The 25083-nt window shown below is 56.9% G+C and overlaps 2 protein-coding genes across 3 annotated transcripts in view; both read right to left on the bottom strand.

The window, feature by feature from the left end:
• ENTPD2 (ectonucleoside triphosphate diphosphohydrolase 2) overlaps window positions 1-8293 on the bottom strand; it is a 33531-nt gene extending 25238 nt beyond the window's left edge. The window contains exon 1 of the mRNA XM_041119938.1: window positions 8206-8293. The gene's annotated coding sequence lies outside the window, so the exon portion shown is untranslated. The remainder of the gene's footprint in view (window positions 1-8205) is intronic.
• Window positions 6587-19254, bottom strand: SAPCD2 (suppressor APC domain containing 2). 2 transcript variants are annotated; one of them, XM_030000615.2, is made up of 6 exons: window positions 18828-19254; window positions 13979-14112; window positions 10107-10253; window positions 9576-9677; window positions 8895-9008; window positions 6587-8479 (listed from the first exon to the last, which is right to left on the bottom strand). In XM_030000615.2, the coding sequence occupies exons 1-6, from the start codon at window positions 19231-19233 to the stop codon at window positions 8351-8353; spliced, it is 1032 nt and encodes a 343-aa protein (XP_029856475.1). In that variant the 5' UTR covers window positions 19234-19254; the 3' UTR covers window positions 6587-8350. The 2 variants fall into 2 exon arrangements, with proteins under 2 accessions (XP_029856475.1, XP_029856476.1); XM_030000616.2 differs by lacking the exon at window positions 9576-9677.
• Between the last annotated feature and the right edge of the window lie 5829 nt (window positions 19255-25083).

Genomic DNA, 25083 nt, shown 5'->3' with positions numbered 1-25083 from the left:
CAGTGTGAGCATGGACATGGTGTGAGCATGGACATGGTGTGAGCACAGACTCGGTGTACACGGCCCCAGGACAGCCTGGCACAGCATGAGTGTGTACACCCACAGGTGGGCTGCTGTGCCCGTGCCTGTGCCCATGTGTGCACCCCCAGCAGGGTGTTTCTCTAGTGGTGTCTGAATCCCTGAGCATCTGCCTGGTTTGCGAGGGGCCAGGGGGTTGGAGACCTGGGCAGGGGACCTGGGAGAACAAATCCTGTCCTGCAGACCCACATCCTGCACCAGCCACGCAAATGTCCTGGAAGTGGGGAGAGCTGCCAATCCCACTGGGAAGCAGGAGGAAGAAAAGCAGCTCATGGTCCCAGGAAAATGGTGGAAATCCCTGGAAAAGCTACAGGGAGCGGCAGTGGGCCCTGGGGCAGCACGGACAGGTGGGCTTTGAGCTCCCACTGTCCCAAGGATGTGGTGCGGCCACGGTGGGAGCTGTACCGCCCCCCCCCCAGACCCCGCCAGCAGAGCCATCCTGCGGGACACAAAGCAACCAGGGAGTTTCTGTTGGTGTCAGATCCTGCTGGGTGAGCTGCTTCCAACCTCGCAGCCCTAATGGCCCCAACGGCTTTGCCTTTCTTCTTAACCAAATAAAGCTTTGCAATATTTAGGTTTTCATAGCTCCTTTGGTTTCGTAAGACTGGGCTCCCACTAAAGGCGGGTGTTGCAGGGGAAAGCTGAGTGATAGGAGTGATGAAGGCTGAGGACACTGGAGGGGAATAAATGCTCTCTCCTAAAAGTATTGTTTACAAAAGCTGCTTTTGTTTTTTTCCTTTTTTTCCCCCTAACTTCATGATTTTAGAAGGGCCAGAGAGATTTATGACTTTCTGGGAGTTGGCAGCGGTGCAACAGACTACTCATCAGAGGAAAATGTGAAAAATGGCTGGGCTGGAAAACCCCCCTTAGGATTTCAGACACAGAAGCAAAATGAGAGCTGACGTGCAGGTGTCCTGGGTGGTGCAGAGCACAGAATGCTGTGGGGATGAGGCTGCCCCTGCAGACCCCACCAAGAACCTCACCAGAATCAGCACAGTGCCTCTGGCTGCCCAGGAGGCAGGGATGCCAGGGACAAGCCCGGCAGCCCGGCACGGAGCAGTGGCCGCCGACACTGACCAGCCACGCAGGCACCAGTGAGAAGGCATTTGCATCTGTGCAGGAGCATCAGCACCAGGACCTCTCACGAGCCCAAATTATTTTCTTCCTAAGCCATCAATATTAAATATTTAATGATGAAATCATTAGATTATTTGATTATTATCTGCCTGGCCCATCCAGCTCAGCTGTCTCCAAGCTGGCCAGGGCACATCCCTCATGGGGGATGGGACGCTGAACCCAGACACTGGCGCAGCTCCCAGCCCGGCACAGAGGTACGTCCAATCTGCCCATGGGACCAGGTCTCCCCCACAAAGTGTTTCAGCCTGAGGACTAACAGAGGTTTTGGAAGATTTTAAGATCTAACGAAGATTTTGGAAGCATCCCAAAGAAGTGGAAGCTTTCTGCATGGCAGAGCTCATGCCAGGAGTACCAGGATGGGGCCATTTCTCTGTGTGCTACTTAGAAACAGCTTTTCTATTATTTCAACTGGCCCTACATAGAGCAGAAGAAAAAAGGAAAGTGTGTTTAAAAAGCCTGAACTGAAGTCAAACCAATACAAAATATTTTCATTTTGGGCTAAACAAAACCTTGGGGGCTGAGGCAATGTCTTCTGGGTTTCTTTGTTTAGTCAATAGGACAAAAAAGCCTGTTTCCTTCCCAGTTTGACCAGCACCGTGTGAGAGCCATTCATCTTCAGCAGGGATGGAAAAGCCGTTGTGGTTTGAGAGCCACTCAGTGCCTTTGTAGAAATGAAGCAACGCAAAACCCTGTGGACGAGGATGTCATTACTGCAGGCAGAGCCTGCCCGCAGCCATGGCACTCGCCGTGCTCAGCCCTTCCCTTGGAGCCCGGTGCTGCCCATGGCACAACTTTATCTGGAGTTTCCTTTCACCCCCCCAGCTCCACATAGAATCATAGAATAGTTTGGGTTGGAAGGGACCTCCAAAGATCATCTAGTCCAAGCCCCCTGCAATGAGCAGAGACATCTTCAACTAGATCAGGTTGCTCAGAGCCTATCATCACATCAGTCCTGGGGACCCCAACCAGTAAATACAGATAAATATTTTGCCATGCATGTGTGTGCAACAGCATGAGGGGGAAGGTCAGCCCACATGGCTGGTGCACACTCTCAGTACGGTGTGGCTGGGTTTCTGTTTCCCTTGTTCCCCTCCATTGCAGACCTGCTTGGGTTGCCTGCCTGTGATGCTGCCACCCGGTTCAGGTGTCTGCCAGCACCATAGCAGCGTGGCAGGGAGGAGCCCAGGGCTAAGACAGAGCAAACTCGTGTCATTTGTGACACCCACCTCACAGGCAGGGTGCCTTACAGTGCCTGCGCAGGGTTTGGCAGGGCCTGACCAGCACCAGTCCCTCCACGGCAGCTCCATCCTCACCCGCAAGGAGCTGGCTGGAGGCTGTGCCTGGGGACATGGGTGAGGGGAGCTCAGGCTAGGATGTCCTGCTTGCATTGGGCTGTCACCACTGTGTCTGAGCTCTGCCCTGTGGGTGCCCATCTGTGGGACACAGATGTGGCCATGGCCACGACCCTTGCCCGAGGGCGGCTGTGGGATGCCCTGGTACAGGCAGCGCAGGCAGCCCTGTCTGCCATCAGCTTCTTGACAGGAAGATTTAATAACAGTTTCTTTTTTTTCTCCCCAAGGAAAAGGGCTGGGGGACATCCCTGCAGCCACCACATCCCTACTTGATGTCTTCTTGGGCTTGTTGACACCCCACACGCCTCCTCCATGGGCAGGAAATCGTTTTCAGCAGCCAAGAGAAACCAAAGCTGTCTGCCTGGACCTGTCCGAGAACAGGCTGTCCTTGGCTGCCTGCAGCAGGGAACAACAGATTTGTGGAGTGCCTTGGACCCTTGCAGGGATGCCCTGGGCATAAATGGGGGCATGCGCCCAGGAGAGGCTCTGGGGCAGCAGGACTCACTGCTCCCAGCGCTGGCTCCTGGATCTGGCTGCAGGGCAAGTGGGAGCCATGTGTCCTCCCTGCCCTGTTTCCATGGGGCCAGTCTGCAGCGAGACATGGGAATGAATGAAGGAAAAATGCTTGTTTGTTGAAACTGCACAGGCACAGAGCAGCCCAGGCTTCCTGCCGCAGGGATGTGCTGGTCCATGTGCCCAGCCCTCATCTACAGCTGGGGAAACTGAGGCAGAGCAGTTAAACAGTGTCATCGTGTGGGTGGGTTTTGATCGCTCCCTGGGACATGGCTACAGCCCAGCCTCCAGTGCAGGCTCTCTGCCCATACAGCCATTTCTGGCCCTTCAGCTGCCTGTCCCTCCCTGGGGCATGGCACCACTTGGCATGATCCCATCTCTTAGGAAGGGTGACCAGAGGTGCCCCGATAGCAGGGCAGGAGGAGGGGGCCACCTCCACCGTGTCTGCACCCACCACATCAGTGTCCCACAAGGGGATTCTTTGGGTCTAAGGGCATCCACACAGCGAGTGTGGCCCACCCCAGGGTGCTGGCCAGGACCCCAGCCCCTGCTCTGGTTCCCAACAGCTGCTTCTCCGAGAGTGAGGAAATAGGGTGGATATCCGCCATGGGCAGCTGCCTCTTTATGTAATGGGGGGAGTAAAGTCATGGTCCCCGTGGCACGCAGCTGCAAAGCAGGAATTTTGGGAGCCCCACCCCTCCTCATCACACCGGGTCTCCCTGGGATGGAGCATCTGGCTTCAATCAGCTGTACCTTGGAAGAGGCTTGGTTGGTGGCACAGGCAGCGGTGAGAACCCACACCGGGCTGGGGTCATGGCTGCAGGGAGACATCAGACCTGGCAGTGATCTGGCAGGATGTTGGAGCAGAGCCAGGATGCTGCGCTCAATTTCCCCCGTGATGGAGATGTTGGGGGCACCTGGCACAGCTGTGGCCCCAGCATCCCCCCCGGGAATGAGCTGGGATGGTGGGGCGGAGGCTCACCCACCACTGCCCCTGCCGTACACTGCAGAGGAGAGGGAAGACCAGGTCCCTTGCCACCTGGGTGTGGATCTTTGCTCCACCATGCCTCAAGTGTCAGCAGAAAACGAAACTCTCCCATGGCCACAGCCAGGGAGGAGGAACAGGGAGCACTGGGCACATGCCAGGTAAAGCTGCTAAGGCAGGAGGCAGTTTTATCTCTGCCAAGAGGAGGAGAGCACTGGCAAGCTGGAGCCTGGGATACAGGCAGGGCTGTGGCAACAAGGCACAGGGATGGTCTAGGGCAGGAGAACACCCGCAACGAGGGACCAAGGGGATGAGCAAGAGGTACTGGGTGCCAGCTCATGGATCTGAGATTCACCAGGCACTCCTTTAGCCAAGACAGCCCTGCACGGCCCAGCTTCCCATCCTGGTGAGGACCAGCCCCAGGACCTGGGACCTTTTCCATGCCATCACATCCTTGTTCCATCTCCCAGGGATTTGCACCAGCCAGAGCAGGACAGCAGGTGCAGAAAGTGTGGCCTGACAGTGCGCTGGGTGCTGGGGCTGCTGCAAACTGCCCAGTACAGCAAGGACCCATGATGGGCAGAGCAGTTTCTGACCATGCAGCAGGGAAGAAAAGCAAAAAGCACAAAATATATGGGCTGGGGGCCCAAGATGTGGCTGTTCCTGCTGGCATTTGGGATAATTGCTCTGCTGGGAGAGCAGCCCTTCTCTAAGTGGGGTAGCTGGGCACGCAGCCCAGCCTCCAAGGGCGTGAGAAGGGAACAGAGCTGGGCAGAAGGCAGAAACTACAAATAGACCTGTGTGACTGGATCCTTCCCAAGCCGCATGGCTGAGGACACAGAGGATGAGATCTTGCATCCCCTGGGGCAGCCTGGGGGCGAGGCACATCTCCGGGTTGAGCCCAGGCAAGGGCCAAGCACACCCCAGGCCCGGTAACAGCCCCCCCATCACCAGGCTGCGGCAGTGGGGATCTCCTGTGCGGTCTCTCCCTGGCATCTGTGATAAATGTCCAGTGACGTGTTGACTACATGGTGTCACACCTTGGTTTGACAACCTCAAGCATGGAGGGACTGAGGTGAGGTGGGTCAGCAGGAGCTGCCCTGGCTGGAGACAGCAGAGACTGGCTCCAGCTGTTCCCAGCATGGACTGCAGGTTCATGCCACATTTCCAGATGTGATCAGAGCCCTGGAGGCATGTTCACAGGTCTGTGCAAACCCAGGAACAGAGCCTGAAGAGAAGGGAAGATGTTCACCCACATCACCCAGCGCATCGCTTACAGACCTGGCCACAAACCCAGGTCTCATGGCTCCTGGATTGCCACTGCAGTGGTGCCAGCCCCCATGGTTCAGGGTGCCAAAGTGGACACAGCCCAGACACACAGGTGAGGGTGAGGCACGGGCCAGACCCATCAGGGATCCAGAAACAGCGTGGCCAGGCCAGGGCCAGCAGCTCAAGGTCGGCCCTGCAGCTCCCAGAGGGACCCCAGTCCCAGCAGGCCCATCGCAGTTCCGGAGCTCCCCTACCACCCCAGCAGCAGTCCCGCAGGAAGCTGGCCCAGGGCCAGCGCTGCTGGGCCACGGCCGGGATGTTCCCCTGGGCCGGGGCAGCGGCAGCCACGGGGCAGGGGGAGAGCTGCCCTGGCTCTGCACAGAGCAGCATTGAGCAGGAACAATGATCCTCTCTTTCCTTTGAGAGCCCTCATGGGCTCTGCATCCAAGCAAAGGCATGAAATGGGAACTGAGGGCAATTATCGCCCCCCTCCTCGCTCTCTCTGAGACTCGCGGCTGCGCTAAGCACCACTTGAAAGAAGCCGCATCAAAGATCCCTCTCCCAACTGCAGGGGACTTGGCTCACATTCCCCTCCTGGCTCCGCTCCTGGCAGGGGAGGCACGGACAGCTCACCCCTGGAGGGCTCTGTGGGGGGTCCCAGCTCACCCCACAGCACAGTTGTGTGGAGGGGCAAAGGAAGGTGTCCCTGGCCAGTGTAGAGCCCCAGGTTTGCCCTGAGCGGGTGCTGCCACCCTTGGTGCAGGGCAGAGGGACGTTTGCCGCAGCGTGCCATGCCAGCAAGGTCCCCTCCAGCTGCCCCTTCAGGAAGGAGTTACTGCAGAGCACCACGGCCACCGCTGCCCACAGTCACCGGGGGCCAGCTCCAAGGGACAGGGCTTAAAAAGAAATAAGAGGTTGTGAACTACACCAGCACCACCTGAGGAGTGTGAGCCCCCAGCACAGCTTCTGGAGAAGCAGCCAGATGAAGCTACAAGCACTGGAAGGGGTGCAGGGGGCTTCATGACCCCATCCCACAGCAGCGAGGAGAGACTGGGGGGTCCCCAGCCCCAGAGCACAGGGAAGTCCAGAGGGGATGGGAACACGGCCTGGAGCAGAGACCCCCTGGGCTCCTTGTGCTCAGGCTGTGATTGTGCAACCTCAGCTCACCCCACATCCCGTGGGACAGGACAGAGGAACTTCAAGGCTTGCAGCAGTAGATGGGCTGATTTAGGCAGAAAGACAGAAGGATAAATTAAATAGTTCACCCCACTTTATTATCCCTACAGACAGGTGACCCTCCTCATAAAGAGGGTCGCTCTTAATTAAACCTCAGGCAAAACAGGCACTGGACACCAGAGGTGGCATCATGAAAAAGATGGCAGGCACTGACGCCCAGGAGACAACAAACACCCTACTCCTGCAGATAGGGGACGCGACTAGCCATAGCCTTGCTCCTCCTCCTCCCTCTCCCTGGCACTCTGCCAATCCCCACTCCCACACAGGGCAGCAGGCACAAGGGTAGAGCAGGGATTCATGCCTTGCAGTGAGCTTCAGGTCAAGATCAGCCTCAAAGAGAGGAGCTGGATGGGACAGATAGCACTGGACAGATGAAAGCAGGAGTGAGAAGGGAATTGGGCTGTATGGTGCCCAGCCCACGGCAGGGCAGGTCCAGCACCTTCTGCCCAGCTCAGTGCATTGTGCCATGGCATCATGCCAGGAAACTCAGAGCATGAAACAACCCTGGAGAGAAAGGTCTTGGTCTTGGAGCTACAGAGGGCCAGGCCTGTGCTACATGGGGGTTCACAATGATCTCCTGTGAAAGTACCATAAATACCAAGTACCAGACCACAGTGGAAGACATCATTCAGCTCAAGCACCATCACTGAGCTGGGTGGGAAGGAGGAGGTATTCTGAGATGCACGTGGGTCTAACAGGACCCACGCTTAGACCACCACCACCACCCCAAGAGACCTGGAGAGGGGTGCAGTTCATACTCAGGATGTCACCCCAGCGAGCCAGCCTCCACCACCAGGACAGGCAAAGCTGCCATTTCTCCACTTGGAGATGTGCAAAGGAAAGAGCCCATCAGCCTCTGCTCCGTCACCCACATTCAGTTAAATACAAAACCTTGTCCTAAAGCCCCTCTGCGCAATCAGGCTTGTGTTAGCATCCTCATACTATAAAACATCACATCTCCTTTTGAAGTCATCATGAAAAAAATATAAGCTCGGCAGTCACAAAAACCCATTTGCCAGGTCAAGCCAAATAAAGGGATGTAGAGGTGTCTGCCTCAATCTGCAAACAGCCTGAAAAAGCAGCTCAGAGGTACAGGCTACCTCGTTTGGGTCTGTGGCTCATTAACTACAGGAGCCTGCAGACATGTAAACAGCAACTATGGCATCACTACCACAAACTGGAAAGAGGGATTACCCTAGAAGGACCACCAGCTCAGGCACTGCTCTGGCCCAGTATAGTGTCACTGTCAGGCAGAACTCAGGCAGCAGAGAGGGGCCAGGCATGTCCCATTGGAATTTCAATCTTGTCCTCCGACAGTGGGACAAGCAGGGGACAGGCCATCCTTCAACAGCCAGGCTTGCCTGGAGATGCCAGCTGGAGTGTTGAAGATGGATCATCTTTTTCTGAGAGCAGCCAAAATTCAGCTCAAGTCAGGCCAAGGGCACAGCAGCTCCCCCCTGCGCTGGCAGCATGGGCAGCAGCCGTTTCCCCCAGTATGTTGGGGATCACGGGGCTGCAGTACAGTCCCTGCAGTCCGTTTAGAGACAGAAAAGGAGCAGCTTGAGAGCAGCACGGCTGGAAAGACCAGCAGTAGAGCAGTGCAGAGATGCTCCCCTGGCAGGGTTGGGGAAATACCTTCCTGGCTACCTCCTGCAGAGATGCCACCAGCAGCTCCAGACCTCTAGATATGACACCTGGAGAAACGGGTGCAATGGGTTTTGGGAAAGAATCCCACAAAACCCCCGGGGAAGCTCAAGGATGGGGAGCAGGGAGATGGGTGCTAGATGAAGGTGGAGTCCAGCTGGCTTGTTTCATGGTTATTGCGGGCGCGAGCCTCAAAGAGCTGCTTGATCAGGGCAGATTTCTCCTGCTCCAACTGGGTGATGCGTTCACTCTTGTCGGTCACCTCCTGCACGGGACAGAGGAGGAAAATGCTGCTCAGAGGAGGAAAGCACTGACATTTGCTGCACTGCGGGTGCTGGGATGCAAACCACAGCAGTGAGTCCGGCCCTGGCAGGGGCATCATCGGTGCCCCTTCCCCAGCAGCCCTGCTCGCAGACCCCAGCTGCAGTGTCTGCACCCTCTCATGACCTGCATTTGTCACAGTCTTTTCTCTCTGGCAGGGATGCCCCATCCCTGCCCACAGACCCTCACCCAGCAAACAGCTGGACACAGCTGCGGGACGGAGGGTCTCCAGGTGCAGCCCACATGCCCTTTTCTGGGATGACCAAGGTTGGCCAAGCTGAAGGAACACTTTCCACTGCCCCGTATTCATTCCCCACCTCCCCCAGAAGGGGATCTCCTCCCCCTGTATCCTCACTCACCTGGGTGAGAAGACGGTTTTGCTCCTTCAGCATGATGATGGCTTGCTGGGAACCTGCTGAGGCTGGGGACACCACAGGGCCCAGCCTGCTCAGAGCTGAGGAGGGGTTTGCTGGCTGCAGAGAAGATGAAGGGAAGGGACGAGACATTGAGCCTCCTTCCTGGTGGCCCTCCCCAGCCTTCCTCCAAGGCCAGAAGCTGTTTCAGTGGCACATGGGAAACTGAGAGAAGCCCAGCACAGGATTAAGATCCCAGCACAGGATTAAGATCCCAGCACAGGCCATTGCAGTGTCTCCAGCAAGGCAAGCAGAGGTCAGAAGCATTCCTGCCAGTGTGCCCAGCTCCTGCCAGGAGCCCGGCAGGACAGCCAGCTCTGAGAGGGCTGACTCAGCAACTCAGCAGGATGGTTTCCTTAGTCACTTGACAATGGCTATACCTTTCTGGGGATCTCCTTTAGTCCCCCAGATGCCTTGACCATCTTCCAGCCCAGCTTGGGACCAGCTGTGCTGTCCTCTTGGCCGTCCCCCACCCCCTATCTTGCCCACAGAGCCAAGTCACCTCCCCAGCGCCCAGGGAAACTCTGGCAGCTCCGATCTTAGCCCAGCCACCAGCATGAGGGGGGGGGACAGGATGGGTCCCAAGCTCACGCAGACAGCCACAAGCTGCTAATCTGCGGCTCTCACCTTGCCAGCGGTGGAAAGGAGGTCACCCAGGCAGCGGTTCACCTCCTGCAGCTTGGGGACCAGGCGTCCCAGGTGGCTCTGGCCACCCTCAGGGAGGAAGTCCTGGGGGACAAGGAGGAAGAAGAGGCTGGGGGTTACCATGGGGCTGGTCAGTAGTTACAGCAGGTATGTAGCAAACCAGAACCCCAGAGGCACCTCCTAGACTCTACACAGCTGATACTACTTGAGCAGCATCTGCCCATCCTGGTGTAGGCTAACAAGCCATTGCATTCAAAACACATTAGTCGCTCCCAAACACCCACACTACCATTTGAAATCTTACCGACTACTGAATATGTTGTTTGTGTGACTGGCTGTCTAATCCTACTCCCAGAACCCCATTACAACAGTTATGGTGCATTTTGTGTCATTTCTGTATAACCACCTGGCTGACCAGGTCCAGCCAAGTCCCAGGCTGGTTCTCCAAACCCACAGAACAGCCCCAGACCCTCCCAAGCAGATGGGCACCCCAAGAACAAGCCCCAAACTCACAGCACTGGTTTTGTTCTTCCCCAGGAGCCTCTGGCGTTCCTGCATGAACTGGATGTGCTGGTGGTACCACTCCCGGGTGCGCTCTACCAGCTCTAGACCCTGCAGCAGGAAATCCTTCTCCTGTTCCAGTTCCTTCATGTGCTTCAGCTGCAGGACAGAGCGTGCAGATGTCACCCCCTCCCCACCAAGGCCTTGTCAAGCCCCAGGAGCTGGTTTCTTCATGAGGCATGGAGGCATATGGATACAGGCAGGGGTCTCAGCCCCTCTCCCCATGAAAAGCCTCAGAGGAGCGGGATGATGGCTGCTGCCTGATGCTGCTTTGGAGGAAGAGTTCTACGATTTGGGAGAACAACTGAAGGAGGCAAAGGACAGTCAGGCCACCTCCACCCTCCTTCTCCCCACTGCAGAAGCAGGTTTCTCTGCCTCATATTTCTCCAGGGACACAGCAAGAGCAGGGCCTGCAGCCACTCCCCGAATTCCCCCAAGGTTGCAGGCATCAGTCAACAGCACAAACACACACAGCTTTCAGCTAGCAGCAAGCAGCTGAGCTAAATGTGCAGACTGGAAGCCAGGAGAAAACCTGCAGCCCTGTTTCCCCACCACTCTGCTCCCTGCTCTGCTTTACCCCGAGGCACCTCCGAGCTGAGCAGAGCACAGCATACTTTTCTGCTGAGCATCTCTGCCAGTCTTTCAGGCTCAAGCACCAGCATCACCTGGAGAGGGATGTGGGGACCTTTATGTGCCTGGAGAGCTGCTACGAGGGTGCCTGCGGCTCCTGCCCCCAGACCAGCCCCCTGGCAAAAGCAGAGGGGACCCTGCACCAGGTCACAGCACAGCCAAGGCTCCTGCAGGGCAGGCGGCTCAGCCCCTCCATCAACAGCACAGCTGGAGCAGCAGTCTGTGCCCCAGGGGACAGGGGATCCCCTGCTCTGCTGCCACCTTCTTCTGCTGCCCCTCAGCATTTTGCTACCACCAGCGATCAGGTGGCAAGGGAAGAGGGGACATGCCTGGGGAACAGAGCGACCGGTGCAGCGACCCTTTCATCAGCCCCCACCCAGTGAGCCCAGGGCTCCCACTCCCCTTCTCCCATGCCATGCCGGCCTGCTCCCCCAGCTCCTGCCCCCCATCTCCATGCCAAGAGCACAGGGAGCTGCCTGCCTTGCTGCCTCTGCCTTCTCTGCCACAACACAGCCTGGCCTCCACTGCCCACAGCACAGACCGGGCTCCAGGAGAGTCTCCTCCCAGCACCAGTGGGACTTCAATCGCCTAGAAACTGCTGGATGCTCAGGAACCTCTCCTGCTACTTTGGTGAGCATCTGAAGGGGGACGATTCAGCTGTGATCCTGAACAGATCCCCACTCCCACGGGCAAGTGAGACCATACCAAGACCTTCTTCAGGCTGCCAGTGCTTCCCCATCCCCACTGCCAGGCCCAAAGCCTCCCAACTGTCCCACACCAGCCACCCTTTACGCCAGGGCTGCTCTTGCTCCTGCTGCTCCTGGAAATGCTGTTTGCAACACGACAACCCACCCCCTCCCCACATGCTTGGTTGGACAGACCAAAGTGGACATACCCACAAGAAGAAGCGCAGAGCCTTGGTGCTACACAGGCTGTTGCTGAGGGGCATGAAGAAGGTGCTGTACGTGGCAAGGACTCCCACCCAGCTCGGGCTGCAGCCTGCGTCTGCCTGGCCTGCCCTGGTCCCAACAGGCTTGCTGGCCAGCACAGTGACCGGAGGAAGAGGCAGCATCCCACAGGGCGGTGGGACATCACCAGCTCTGCTGGGTGCAGGGACAGACGGCATCTCGCTAAGGATGGGATGCTCTGGAGGCAGAGGCAGCTTCTGGGGCAGGAGGATGACAGAGCACTGCTGCTACCTGGGGTAGAAGGGGAGGGGACAGTACCGTACCCTGGTCTGCCCACAAATGAAAGCGCTCAGCCTCTCACAGAAGGTCTGATCCCAGCTAACCCCTGTGGCCATGGGGAAATCAGGCCAATCGATGATGGACTGGCTGAAAAACACCAGCTGAGCAGACACCAGCTGCAGTGCTGCAAAGGGTCCTGGGGCTGCAGCACAACCCCCACACCCCTGCTTTGCTGCTGCTCAGGATAACCGGTCCTGGTGCACCCCGGGATGCAGGACGGATATCAGTGCTCCCATCCCCCCCTGGGTTTTAGGCAAATTAGCCTAATCACAGCTGAGTGCCTTGTCTGTGCTGGCGAGGGGGGGGTGGGTGCTACCATCCTCCCAGCATCAGCCGGGAGGTGACAGCACTGCCCTGCACAGGGATTTGGTCCTTGCTGGACTCAAACCTGCTCCAACTCTCTCTGTATGCTCAGAAGTGGGATTAGTACCCAAAGGCTCCTGCCGGGGTGCCAGGAAAGGCTTCTCACCTGCAGGACAGGGACAGACATCCCTTCTCCGGTGGGAGGAGCACACTAAAGGCAGTGCAGCACTCAGGTACATGGGGAGGGGGGGGAAGAAAGGCAGAAGACCTCCTTCCCACCACCCCCACAACAACTTGGGGAAACAGAGGCAAGGGCAACACAAGCCCAGAGCTAGAGCACTCATGGCAGAGCTGGAAACAAACCCCAGCTCTCAGCGAGACACGCTAGCCACCAGCCCCTCCTCACCAGTACCAGGCAGGACCTTGAGCTCGTGGCAGTGACGGGCTCCAGCCTGGAGCTGCACACACAGGGAAGAGCCTTGCCAGGGAATGAGGGACCTTCCCCTCTCCGAAACAGCAACTCCCAACCACCAAAAACTCTGAGAACCAGAGACCCCATCCCCAGATGCACACATCAACATTTATTACTCCTTGCCAGCACCTCTCAGCAGAGACCCCCTCAGCCCAAGAGCACCCCAACCCCTTGCATGGCTGCAAGCCCAGCAAACCATGTGTGCACAACTCCCCCCTCCCCAGGCCAGGCACTGGAGAATGTTATGTCACCCAAGGCCAGCATCACGCTGTAATCTCTGCTGCCCACACCACCGGTCAGCCCAGCTGGGCTCAGGGAGCCAGGTGACACCAGGGTATGAGGAGTGGAAGTGCAGAGGTGACAGTCACAGCCTCGGCAGCAGCACCAACACTGGCCAGAGCTTGTCCCGCCAATCACGCATCCTACAGGCTGGGTCCTGGCTGTCTTCCCAGGAAAATTTAGCTTGAGCTTGTGGGCAACATGCCCAGGAAGCTCCTCCATCTCACTTGGGAGCAGCGCAGATCCCTTTATCCGGGCAATCTGATCCAAGCCTCTCCACTCAGGGACAGAGCAAGGGGAGCAGATCCCTCCATCCTGGGCTACCCAGCTAAATTCCATGCTGATTTCTCTGCATTACTGGCAAAAAGTCTCTCGGCAGCCAGGAGGATCAGCATGTTGAGCCCTGACCTACAGAGAACATCTGGCAAGAGACACAGCCTGGCACCAGCGCTCACCAGCGCAGAGCATACCTGACCTTCATTGGAGTGCTTGAAAGGCCCAGATACCCACCTGCTCCTACACCTACATGTTTGCCTTTCCCTGCCCAAGTTTTTGCCCACGGGGAAGGCACCCATGCAGTCAAATGCTGGCTCTGTGGGCTGACCCCACTCCAGGGGAAGGCAGGGGAACACATACCTCCTCCCTGTCCAGGATGATTCGGGACAGAAAACGCCATTTAAGTAACAGCAGGACCTCCACGTACATCAACAAAGCTTTATATCCAAAATACCAGGATCTGCCCGACACCCCACAGCTCACCACATGCAGGGTGGGCAGGGGGAAGCCACAGCCCAAACAGAGCTGATGTCAGTGGTAAGGGACCCCTGCAATCCACTTTGCCCTAGGGACTGCAGGCCCCTTTGCTGGAGCCCATGGCTGAGCTGTTCCCTTACCATGCTGAAGTCCACGCCGTTGGTGATGGTGTGTCTCCGGTGTTCTGCACGTCCTCTCTGATGCCTCCGAGCGTCCCCAGCCCCTGGATGGCTGCCATCTCCCTGGGACTGCCCAGCAGCCTTAGCATCACCACCTGCAACAGAGGAAAGCATGAGGCCACCAGCTGCTTGCAACAAAAATCTCCCCATAGCCACTTCTATGGGACTATCTGCCAGGTGGTCTTGCAAACAGATGTCACAGGGAGCAGCTGAGAAAAGCACTGGCCTGAGCACCTGCTCACATCTTTGTATGGGCAGGGCAGGCTTCAGCAATGATTTATCTGGCTGTGCTAGGCTGGCAACAGTCCTTCGTGGTCACCTGCAAAAAGCAGTCAGCTTCCAGGGAATGCTGTTTCAGTCCTGGCACAGGCAATTAAACCATTAGTGATATTGCCTACCCTTATCCCACCCCATGGGACCCCTGGCTTCTGCTCAGGTGGCACAAGCTCTGCCAGGAACCCAACCCCTCCTGAAGGCAGCTCCTGCTTGGTCATGCAGATGTGCCCCCCAAAACCTCGTGCCTGAGGTCTAAGCATAGAGTAAATCAGGCTGTTCGTTTTCCAAAATTTTATTAAAATCCCAACATCCTATCTTACAAAAGAATGATCTGCTACAAACACATGATGCTGGTGCAAATCCATGCATAACCTATTTTTGCAGATTAAGTTCATACTGGCAGGTTTTAGGTGCATCAGACACCTGCTGCCTCTGCTGCCTGTACGTCAAAGCAGGTATTGGCTGGGCACCTGCAGTAAAGTCAGTACAAAGCCCCGCACTGCCTGCCCTGGCGAACTCGCCAGAAACACAGCCCTGCGGCCATGGCCAAGCCAGCTCAGGTCTCTGCTTCTGGCCAAGCTGGCAGAGCACCGCCCTGCCATCCCAAACCATGGTGCCAGGACAGCCAAGCGTGCAGCCAGCACCCTCCCCAGATGTGCCCGGGCAGCAAGCCTGCTGCACCTCCCTTCTTGCCCTGATCCCCTGCCCTGTGTTCTTGCAGCTCACCCCGCTCTCTGCACACAGCTTTCCTTGAGAGTTTCTTTCCCAACCCAGCTTTCAAACAAGAGCAGCACGGAGGTAAGCAAGCAAAGGCAGGCAGTGAGGCAATGGGGGAAAACATCTCCTCCTTGGGATCGCTCATCACGTACCTGCCAGGCACCCCCACCCACTGCCACATCCTTCTCTCATGGGTTGGGCACATGCCAGCTCCCAGATGCCAGAGCTGCCTGGCACAGGTCTAGCATGTTCCCTGCTGTGTAGGCATGAAGGGCTGTGAGTGCCAGGACAGGGTGCATAGCATTGCCTGGGCTGGCACATCGCTGCCTGCTGCTCCACATGTCTCCTCAGCTAAGCACATGGACATGATGGAAGAGGGATATGGGGCAAGAGAAGGCAGCCGTGGCTGCAGGAGCCACCCTTCACGTTGAAGGCAACGAGGTCTGGGAGAGCTGCACCATACTGGGGCTGCCTGCACTGCCACGTTTCCACCTGTTCAGCAACAGGAGCTGGACTCGGGCTCAGGGGGCAGCAGGCAATGCTACACAAGCACCTCACTCAGCCTGTCACTTTGTGTCACCGGGGAAAGAAGGCACCATGGCATGGGAAAAATCCTCCTTCTGGTACATCATGGCGTCCCGCTTCTCCTACCAGGAAGTGCTCCAGTGTAGACAGGTTTCCAGCACGTCAATAAACACAAAGTCTTTGATATCACCCATTCATCTGTTTTGCCAACTGTCTTTGGTTTCATACACCCATATCTACCTGGGAGGAACCCAGCCAGACTGGTGCAACCATGCATATGTTCTCCTAGCAGACCTGTAGCACAACCTGCCTGGGAAGCTGAGGAACAGCCCCAAAACCAAGGGCAGCTTCAACAGGCAGAATCACAAAGCAAAGCCAGAAGCACCTCTGAGAAGAGCTACAGGGTAGAAACAAGATGTTAAAAAGGCTTTTGCTGCTGTTACTTGGAAGTGCCAGGTTGAGCTGTGCTGAACCTGTGGTAAGAAGGAGCTGAGCTCTGTGCACCTGAGCTGGCAATGTAGCAGCTAAAACAGGACCCCTGCTAATAGCTGGGAGCGGTTCTTAGGCAAAGAGCAGGCCCAGCTCACCAGAGGTGGAAGAGGTCTTGCCATGGATATGGGATGGCCTCCTCCCTCCCAGAGCCCCTCCAGCCAGAGCAAGTGCCCAGGATGGAGCAGACACCTCATGGTTGTTTTACACATTTACATACCTGTCCTTAGCAATGGCCCAGACAATAACAGGTACCTACAAACCATCCCCTCCTTCCTTCCGGGGCCACCAGCTCTCCAGGCAGCTGCTAGAGCCAGGCCACCCCAGCAGCAAAGGCAAGCGCTGTGCTGGGGAGGAGGCAGTGACCAGGGCCACCACAGACCTCCTGGGCGAGGCACTTTCTGCTCTGTGTCTTAACTTCCCCAGACATCAGCTCTCAGGGGAACCACAAGGGTAAAGACCCTCAACACCAAGATGGTCAGACGCTGCTGTAACAGGCCACCTAGGCACCAGTGGTAGGGAAGCCATCATGGTGACTTCCCTGCCCAGTGACTTCTCCAATATCAGCCTCGCCATCCTTGTGCCCAGCAGATGCTGTTGGCTCCCCAGAGACTGCAGCTGGTACCCAGCAGCGGCTCATGGGCTGCCCCAGCACCGCTGGGCCGCTTAGAGCTTGAGAGAAGCTGGAAGGTGACTCTGAGCAGGGACTTCTTCAGAAGCACTTCTGCCCATATGCTAATGGAGGTTAGCAGGGAAGAGGGGACAGAAGCACTGTCCCACTGGTTCACTGCACTCCTGGATGCACCAGGAGGATCACCTGGCCACAACCTCTGCCATCTTGCCGTGTTTCGCATCCAAATCACCTCTGACGCATGCACATGCCCCCTGGACTGGAAAGCAGAGCTAGGGTGGCATCCTGTGAGCACCTCCTTCCCCCAAAACACAGACAGGGACAGTTTCCTCAGACTCTTTGCAGTTGATGAGCACTGATACACCATCTCGCTGCACTTGGTTGGGTTCTTATAGAAGCTACCTCATGCAGCTGGAGGCTCAGAGCAGCCTTGAGCCCAAATGACATAATCTTCATGGAGATAGGGCTTCCTGGACCCACAGGCAGCTCTCGGCACCCAGCACATTTCTCCACAGCGAGAAACAGTAGTGTCCTGCCACAGCAGTGCCCAACTTCCTTGCAGCCAGTTGATGAGAATATCTACCCGTTCAACCACAGCCTGGGAAACCCTCCACAGTAGAAGGGAGCACTGGGCAGCTGTGCAGGATCTGGAGCTAAAAGAGGTAGAATAACTCTGAGTTATAACATTTGCTAAGCTGCTGAATCAACCTGAAATTCAGGCCTGTTGCCAGAACACAGCCCTGCACTGCGGGAAGCTGGCAGCAAGGGCTGAAGCACTAACCCTGCCCGCAGGCTCCAGACGTCAGTGTAAATTTAGCCTATAATGGAAAGATCTTCAGCAACCAGAAAGTTGCTGTAGCCATCTGCTCACTCCTTTCCAGGGCAGAGCTTTCAATTTGCTGTTTATTTACCAAGCAGGATTTGTTTTCAGGTTTTTCCAGATTTACACCCTTGACGATAGCAGAGCCAGCCTGCTTAATAATATTCCCTAGATGAAGCTCCAGTGATTAGTCTGGAGGCAAAATGGAAAGCAGAGAACCTCAGCCATGGTTAAAGTTTCTTCTCCACCCAGAAGAAGGGACTGGGAAGGAACAGGTGGGAAGGGAAAGGCAAGCCAGCCCAACTTTCCCAAGATAGAGGAAGTCATTGCACTTAAGTGTTGCAATAACAAACACCAGCTCCTCACACAGACCTTTGTGTCCATAGATCTCAAAGGACTTCACAAATCCAGATAAAGATTACCGACACCAGGTAAGTCCAGAAGCCTGGTTTCCTCATAACATCTCCTACTGACTAGCAACAAATGAGATGCCAGTGAAATAGTCTCCCCCTTGCCAAGGTCAGCGTGCCACCCAGGGATGGGGACCCTGGCAGACCCAGCATGGGGACCCCTGCTCCCAAGGAAGGGGCAGAGTCCACAGGGACCTGCTGGTGAGCTCTGCAGACAGAGCCTGGCCACCCAGGCAGCGCTTGGGGACAGCAAAGCACATCTCCCTGATCCCACTTTCCCACTTAATTATTTATTATTGTAAATAATGCTGCGGAATTATCCAAACAAAAAAGTTAGATCAGGTTTTGCTATTTTTGTCCAGAATGTGGATGAAATCATGAACCAAGCCTTTCTGAGAGGGCACACCAACAGCACGGAGCCCACCCCAGCACATGGCGGCTCCGTGGCCACAGGTCTCGCTCCGGCGAAGCTGCTTGTTTCTTGGAGACCCCAGGGCTCAGTGACTCACCGAGATGATCGGCTGCATCACCCACCCCCCGAGGAAGGCCACCGACAGGCTTTGCACCAGGGGACAACCACGGCCACATTATGGTAAAGTCCTTAATTCTCCTTGTCACGGCTATAAACAACCAAGCACCCACGCCAGGAGAGGTGTGAAGGGACGCACAAACCCGGGGCGGCACACGGAGCTGCCTTACCCGCAGCTTGGATCACGGCCCACCCAAGCCAAAATTACCACCGGCAGTCACTTTTGCGGGGTTTTACCTCAGGCCTGCGGGAAGAGCTTGCTGCTTGTTTAAGGCCGGCGGAGGAAATGGCTCTGCACTGCCCGAGCACCGGAGCAAGCCGCAGGGTCCCAGCCCGCCCTGCCTAGCTCGAGTCTCTGACCCGCACCGAGCCGGGCACGTTCCGACCCCCCCAGCCCGGCCCCGCTGGCTCACCGCGGCCGCGGGGCTGGCTGGGCCCCGGTTCCCGCTGCCCGCTGCTCTTCCCGCGCCGCTCCTCGGCACAGCGCGGGCTCGCCGGCTTCTCCACGCTCCGCCGCCCGCCGCCGCTGCTCTCCACCGGGGGCTCAGCACCGGGCAGGGCAGCACGCAGCCCCAGGACGAAGCGTTCGAAGGTGAGGTACCCGCTGGCCGGTGCCGCCCGCCTCAACCCCTCCATCACCCCGGCGGGCAGCTCCCGGGCTTCCGCTCCCCGCCAGCGGGACTCGATCTCCCGTAGGTGCACGTAACCCCGCCGCCGGTCATCCAGGATATCGAAAAGAGTCCGCAGGCTCTGCAGGAAAACCCGTGGAAGACCCTCGGTACCGGCGGGGAGCGACCGGTCGCCGCGCTCCGGGGCCATCACCACCGCCGCAGCTCCCGAGCGTTACTCTCTGCTGCGGCCCCCGCGCTCCTATTGGTTGGTGGTGGGAAGCCCCGCGCTCTCATTGGTTGGTGGCGGTCGGTCGCTCTGGCTACTGGCTGAGGGGGAGGACGGCGGTTTGAGTTCCACGCGGCGCCCGCCCCGCTCTCGGCCGGGGCGGGGGGTGGGAGCGGGGGATCCCGGTCCCTCCTCCGGAGGAGGGACCGGGACCCGCCGCTTCCCCCCCCCCCACCCCTCGCCCCGGCCGAGAGCGAGGCAGGGTCAGGCAGGTGTCTCCTCCATCCCACCGCCATCCGAGACCCTCCAGCCTCGGTAACGGCTCGGTGACCCCCGCCCGGGAAGAGCCGCGCTGGCCGGTGTCCATTCACCAGGCACAAATCCTCCTTTCCCGCAGCGCAGACACGTACCCGCTGCTCCCGCAGCTGCAAATCTCCTTATTTTACCGGTAGAACTTAGGGCACCACTGCCTGCGCCCAAATGCAATGGGTGCTTCTGCTACCGGTGGTAATAAATAGCTTCAGACAGCGGGATTTTTGCACCTCGGAGACACTGTAAACTTGCAGAAAGGAAAGCAGCTCTCTTTTTAGGCAGATACCTGAAGACCTTACACCCCTAAAGACTCCAGAGCAAACGTGATTAGTGAACAGCAACAAAAAAACCCCAAACCCAAATGTGGTGTTCGCTTTCACTGCCAGCTTTGCAAACGCAGCCAAGAAGTGTCAGTCCAGCTTCTCACCTAGGCAGCATCCTCCCAGGAGAGGGATGTATGGCTCTTTTGCGTCAGCACAGAGAGGTCCTGTGTGCTTGACTTCCCTGGTGCCACGGGGGAAGTGAGTGTTTATGGTGGGAACTGAGTCTGGGCATCCCAGTGCAGGCAGCAGGAGCTGGGGTAGGGGCCCAAAGGAACCATGGGCACGGACAAAGGAGGAAAAAATATATCAGTGCTGACAAATGTGAGAGAAACAGGATTTGGATCATATCTCTTATAAACTTACTATGAACTGGCATTGTTAAGAGAATGGGTTTCTCTCTACTGAAATTTGCTGTGTCTGTTAGATCCAACAGCATGTTAGCCCTCGTGAAAGGCACTGCTCTCCTCTGCAAACTCTGTCAGATGGTGCATTGCAACACAGCAGACTGCAAAACCCTGGTGTCACGATTCCCATGTCACCATGACTCGCTTGAGGGATCCTGGGCAGCCATGTGCTGGCACCTCCAGAGCCGAGCCCCCATCCTGGTTTGATGCTCACGATGCTGAGAGAAGAAGCGTCAGGGAGCGAGTGTGCTGGAGAAGGGTGATGGCCAGAAAGGGTGATAAGCCACTGTCCGGGTGCCCAGGTCGTGAGGCTGCCTGTGCCACGGACACCTCCCTCTGCCACAGACATCTCCCTGTGCCCTGTGCCAGGGGTGATTTCCTTTAGCTCTGAGCTGACTTCAAAGGGAGAGGGTGGAAGATGCTTGGCCCTCAAGCCTTCCCATCCACATGGCCCTTCCTGTGCTCCCCTTGCCATCAGCTTCCCTGTCCGAGCCAGACTCCGGGTGTCTTCAGCACCTTGGTCCTACTTCTGGCTTCTCAGCCCATTCTTGCCACTCCTCCATGGAGTTTCTCAGCCCTGTCAGACCCAGGCTGCCAGGTAAATCACAGCAGCCTCTGGAGACCCTCACTGGGCTTTCCTCTGTTAAGGACCTGCTATGGCTGGTCTCCTCTGTGCTATGGCTGGGCTGTTCACAGCCTGCTTTTCTTTAAACCATTTCTTTTCAAAAATTTCGCAGACTTGTCCTACCTGTTTTGAGATATCTGCTTGCCTTAGCCATGTTTGACTGAACAGGTTCACACCTGCATAGGATACAGGGAGGATACAGGGAGAAGGAACTGGTGCATCACCCCTCCCCTTTCTGCTCCAGAAACAAGGCAGTGAATGTGACACTGTTCAGCTCTGGTAGCATCAGCACATAGGCTGATTTGCTCAGCAAAGTCTACCTAAATCTGCAGGAAAATGAGTTTTTCTCTAGGTTCCTCCCACATCTCTGGGCTTGCTGGAACAGCCAGGAATAATAGGGGGAATTCAAAATGACCTTAATGTCTCTTGTCCAATTTTCCTGCCCGGCAGGTCTGTCCCACCAGGAAAGCAATCCGGAGATACCAGAAACAATTCCTGGACTTGACTGTCTGATGGTTCAGCTGAAATACTCTCGCTCCTCCATGTGGAGCTTTCTGCTCTGGCAACAGGGAGCTGGGACACAACCACCCAGTGCAGTCACTACGCTTTCCATACCAAAGTGACCACAAGAGGCTGCCGTGAGACAGGCCAAAGTTTTCATCCTCCAGCGTGGTTGGGTGAATGAGGTTAGGGAGATTTTGAAAATTCTTGGAAAAGGCTTTTTGGGGTTTTGTTTGAAGAGTTTATCTTGGGGCCAGCCCAGGCTCTTCTGACTGACAGAGCCATCTTTGTTTTTTTAATATAAACAACATAGTTATTCAGTTCTTCCTCCAAGGTACTGGGAAGCACCAGCTGCCATTCAAACCTGGCCCAACCCATCCCTCGTTGCTGGCCCGCAGGCACTGGCAGTGACACTCACGGCTCTGGTGTGGTGGCACCCAACATACCACTGCTCCTTTCTGGGGAGGGCAAAGGGCGTCTGATGTCCCCTGGAAGTCTGGTGGCAGGCCAGTGTGTCCCACCAACCAGCGTTGCCACCCCTGGGAGGAGAGGTTGCAGTAGCCACACCAAAATCCCAGCAGGGCACTGGGGGAACAGGGTGCTGGTGGTGCAGACTGAGGCACCTTCCTGCATGACACTGACCATTTATAGGTGATGCTGCGTGACTGTGGCAGTAGATTAAGCCCCATGCTGGCTTCAGCAGCACGTAGGTGTTCACATGTGAATCCTGACTCTGCAGAGGACAGACACATGGTGACTGCAGCTATGAGGTTGTTTCCTGATGACTGTGTTCAAGCAGATGCTGTGAGCCTCTGCTGCTGTGTTCTCCTGGAGGAGAGCAAGGTCTGGTGGGGAACCAGCCATGTGTCTGTGGGCTCAGTGCCTGCATGCTGCTGCCTGGCATGCAGACCAGCCGGCACAGCGCAGCCCACCTCTATGTATTGCACTGCCGGCCAAAACAGTGCCGCATCCAAAGTGGGTTGGTCCCTGGCCAGCGCAGGTTACCAGACCATACCCAGGAATGGTTGGTCGGGGCTTGGTTAAAACCAGACCAGGAGCTGTGCAAACAACAGTCCAGATGCCAAGTTCTGGTGCTCCCCGTCACTGTCCAATTCATTAAGTGCAATTGGTGTTAACCCCTTCTTTCAGCCCCAAAGCTGAGGGGGTGCAGAGAATCACTTCTAGTGGGGTACTGAAGTGTCAACCCAGAAATGCATCTGTCTCCAGGAAACCTCTGGGCAGAGGCTAAAAATGGCAAGGGGAGTGTGGTTGGAGAGAAGCAGCAGATTTTCCTTTAGGGAGGACTATCTTGTTTGATCTTCCCAGCTCTGAGTTGCCATTGTGTTTTCCACCTTGCTGCTCATGGGGCCTCTTGTGGACATGCTCTGTTTCCTTTGGAGGGGGCCAGGCACTTCCCACAAAGTTACTTTTCTTTCCTCCAGACTGTTTTTTCCCTTCGGAGGGCGAGCAACCAGGAAGTCTGATGGCTGCCTGGCGGCTCGCCGGCTGTCACGAGGGCTGGGAGAAGGGCAGCAGGCAGGAAGCTAAAATAAGCTGTTCAGCAGGGTGGTGGTTTTGTTTGTTCGCTCTGCGACGTGCCTGGGTCCACAGAGCAAGAACTTGTGTTGGTAGGAAATGGCAGTCACTCATGTCCAGTCTTCCCTCCCCGGTCCCTCCACTGACAGGGTCTCAGCACAACGAGTTTAAATGTAGGGAATCATCTGGGGCTTAAATGGAAACGTGATAGATGCTGCAAGGCCTCTGATTAGAATCCATCTAGCAATTGCTCTGTCCTATTATAAATTCCACTCTGCTGTGGCCGATGAAGCCAGCTATCACAGGAGCAGCGTCTAACAGTCACGCCATGGCCATAAACTACCCAGCCTTTCATCTTATTCAGGGAAAGGCTGTAACACCGCATTTGTTTGGGAAACATATTGGTGGATACTTATCTATTGAAGCCTGAAGCAGGGCCCTAAAAATAAGCAGCTCTGCCTCTCTCCTGGTAGCATATCTTGCCCTGATGGAGCAGTGTTTGCTGTCTGTCTGCTTTTGGGTGCTGGAGCTTTTTTAATGTTGAATTTCCTGTTCCACCTGCGTGTTTGTGTTTCATTTGGCCCAAGTGTACCTCCTTCCTGCTCTCTCAGGTTGTCCCGCCTGGTATATCTGATCCAACCTGCCATTGTTTTTATTGCTTTACAGAAGAAAATTTCTACCCACATGGGTGCGATGGCTTGTGGAATCAGCTCGGGGGACTCTGTGTAGCAGGACAAACCTGTTCTGGTGGATGGCTGGATTTGGGGGGTGGAAGCACATTCATCATCAGCAGCATGATTCGCTGTGATTCTTCCAGGAGAACCGAGATCCCACAGCTACAAGATCCCATGGCTATGTGCTGGGGTTCCTTCAAGGCAAGGCAGCAAGGGCTGTCCGAGTTCTACAGGAAAAGGCAGGGCTGGATTTACAAGTTGGATCCGACACAGCCTTTTCTGATGAATAAGGGTCGATGGTTATGCAGGCATCATGTGCGTGGAAGGACCTGCACCCATTCACACACCAGGCAGGCAGGGAATGCAACTACAGCAGGGAGAGATTTTGTGTAAGTGGGAGCAGAGCAAGTTTTTGAAACCCCAAGCTTCTGCCTGAGGAGGAGCTGTGTGGAGTCACATAAAATAGGAAACAGAGTGTGAAACAGAAGCTTTGACAACCGTCAGGGATTCTTCCTGACCTGACCGTCACATCCTGATGGGGTCCAGCTCCCCTGACTCTGGTCACACGCAGGGAGGTAGCTGTGTCTGAGCAGCTGTCTGTCTGTCCGTCTGTCTTCTCATCTCCTTCTGCCCAGCTGGGCTCTGACTGCGGGCAGGATGCCACAGAGACAGGCCAATGGCTGGGACAGGGAGTTAGTGCCAGACTGCCCAGCAGCAGGAGTCGACTGAATGTACCAGGGGCTCAAGAGCAGGAGCACAGGACTTTGCACTGTCCCCACTCTCGGCAGCCCGTGCCCCCAGCGGGGGTGGCAGAGGAGGCTGGCTCGCCTTGTGCCTTCTGACACCTTGTCACTGGCCCAGCCTTGGGCTTCGGGTTTTTGTGTCTAGTCACTTTACTGCTGCCGGTGCTGCGTCTCTGATGGGAAGCGGGACTTGTGAGCCGGGGGGCCTGACCCTGCAGCAGGCGTCACGGCTGGTGCGGGGCGGGATCCACCTACCTGCCTGCTGTGCTGAAGTGACCCCAAGAGCTCTTCCATACATCTGCAAGCACGGGCACAAGGAGAGGTGCAAGGCTCTCCCGTGTACCGAGGTCCCAGCGCCAACGCCCCCGGGGGCCCCGTCAGATACCCCCTCAGCAGCCGAACGAACGGCGCGGCCCACTGCAGAAAGATGCCCTGGCCGGGTGCCACCTGCCGCGCCCGCACGAGGCTGCGGGCTGTGAATTCGGCCGAGGGCAGCCGGCCTCGCAGGGCAGGGCCCCCGCGGTGGCGGAGGACGGCGGGGTCCTGCGGGTCCGAGGAAGGAGCCGAACGCGGGAGGCGCACGTCGCACCGGGTGAGAGCGCGGGGCCGAGCGGGCGGCGGGCCGCCAGCTGCGGGGGGCGGGGCAGCGGCTCCGGGGGGCGGCCCCGCCGTGACCCCGCCCGGCCCCGCCCCTCGGGGCCGGCCCCGCCCTGC

This window comes from Aquila chrysaetos, chromosome 24, assembly GCF_900496995.4.
Source record: "Aquila chrysaetos chrysaetos chromosome 24, bAquChr1.4, whole genome shotgun sequence".
NCBI lineage: Eukaryota > Metazoa > Chordata > Aves > Accipitriformes > Accipitridae > Aquila > Aquila chrysaetos.
Note: the sequence above shows the minus strand (reverse complement) of the source record. Positions and strands in the feature narration are given on the sequence as shown.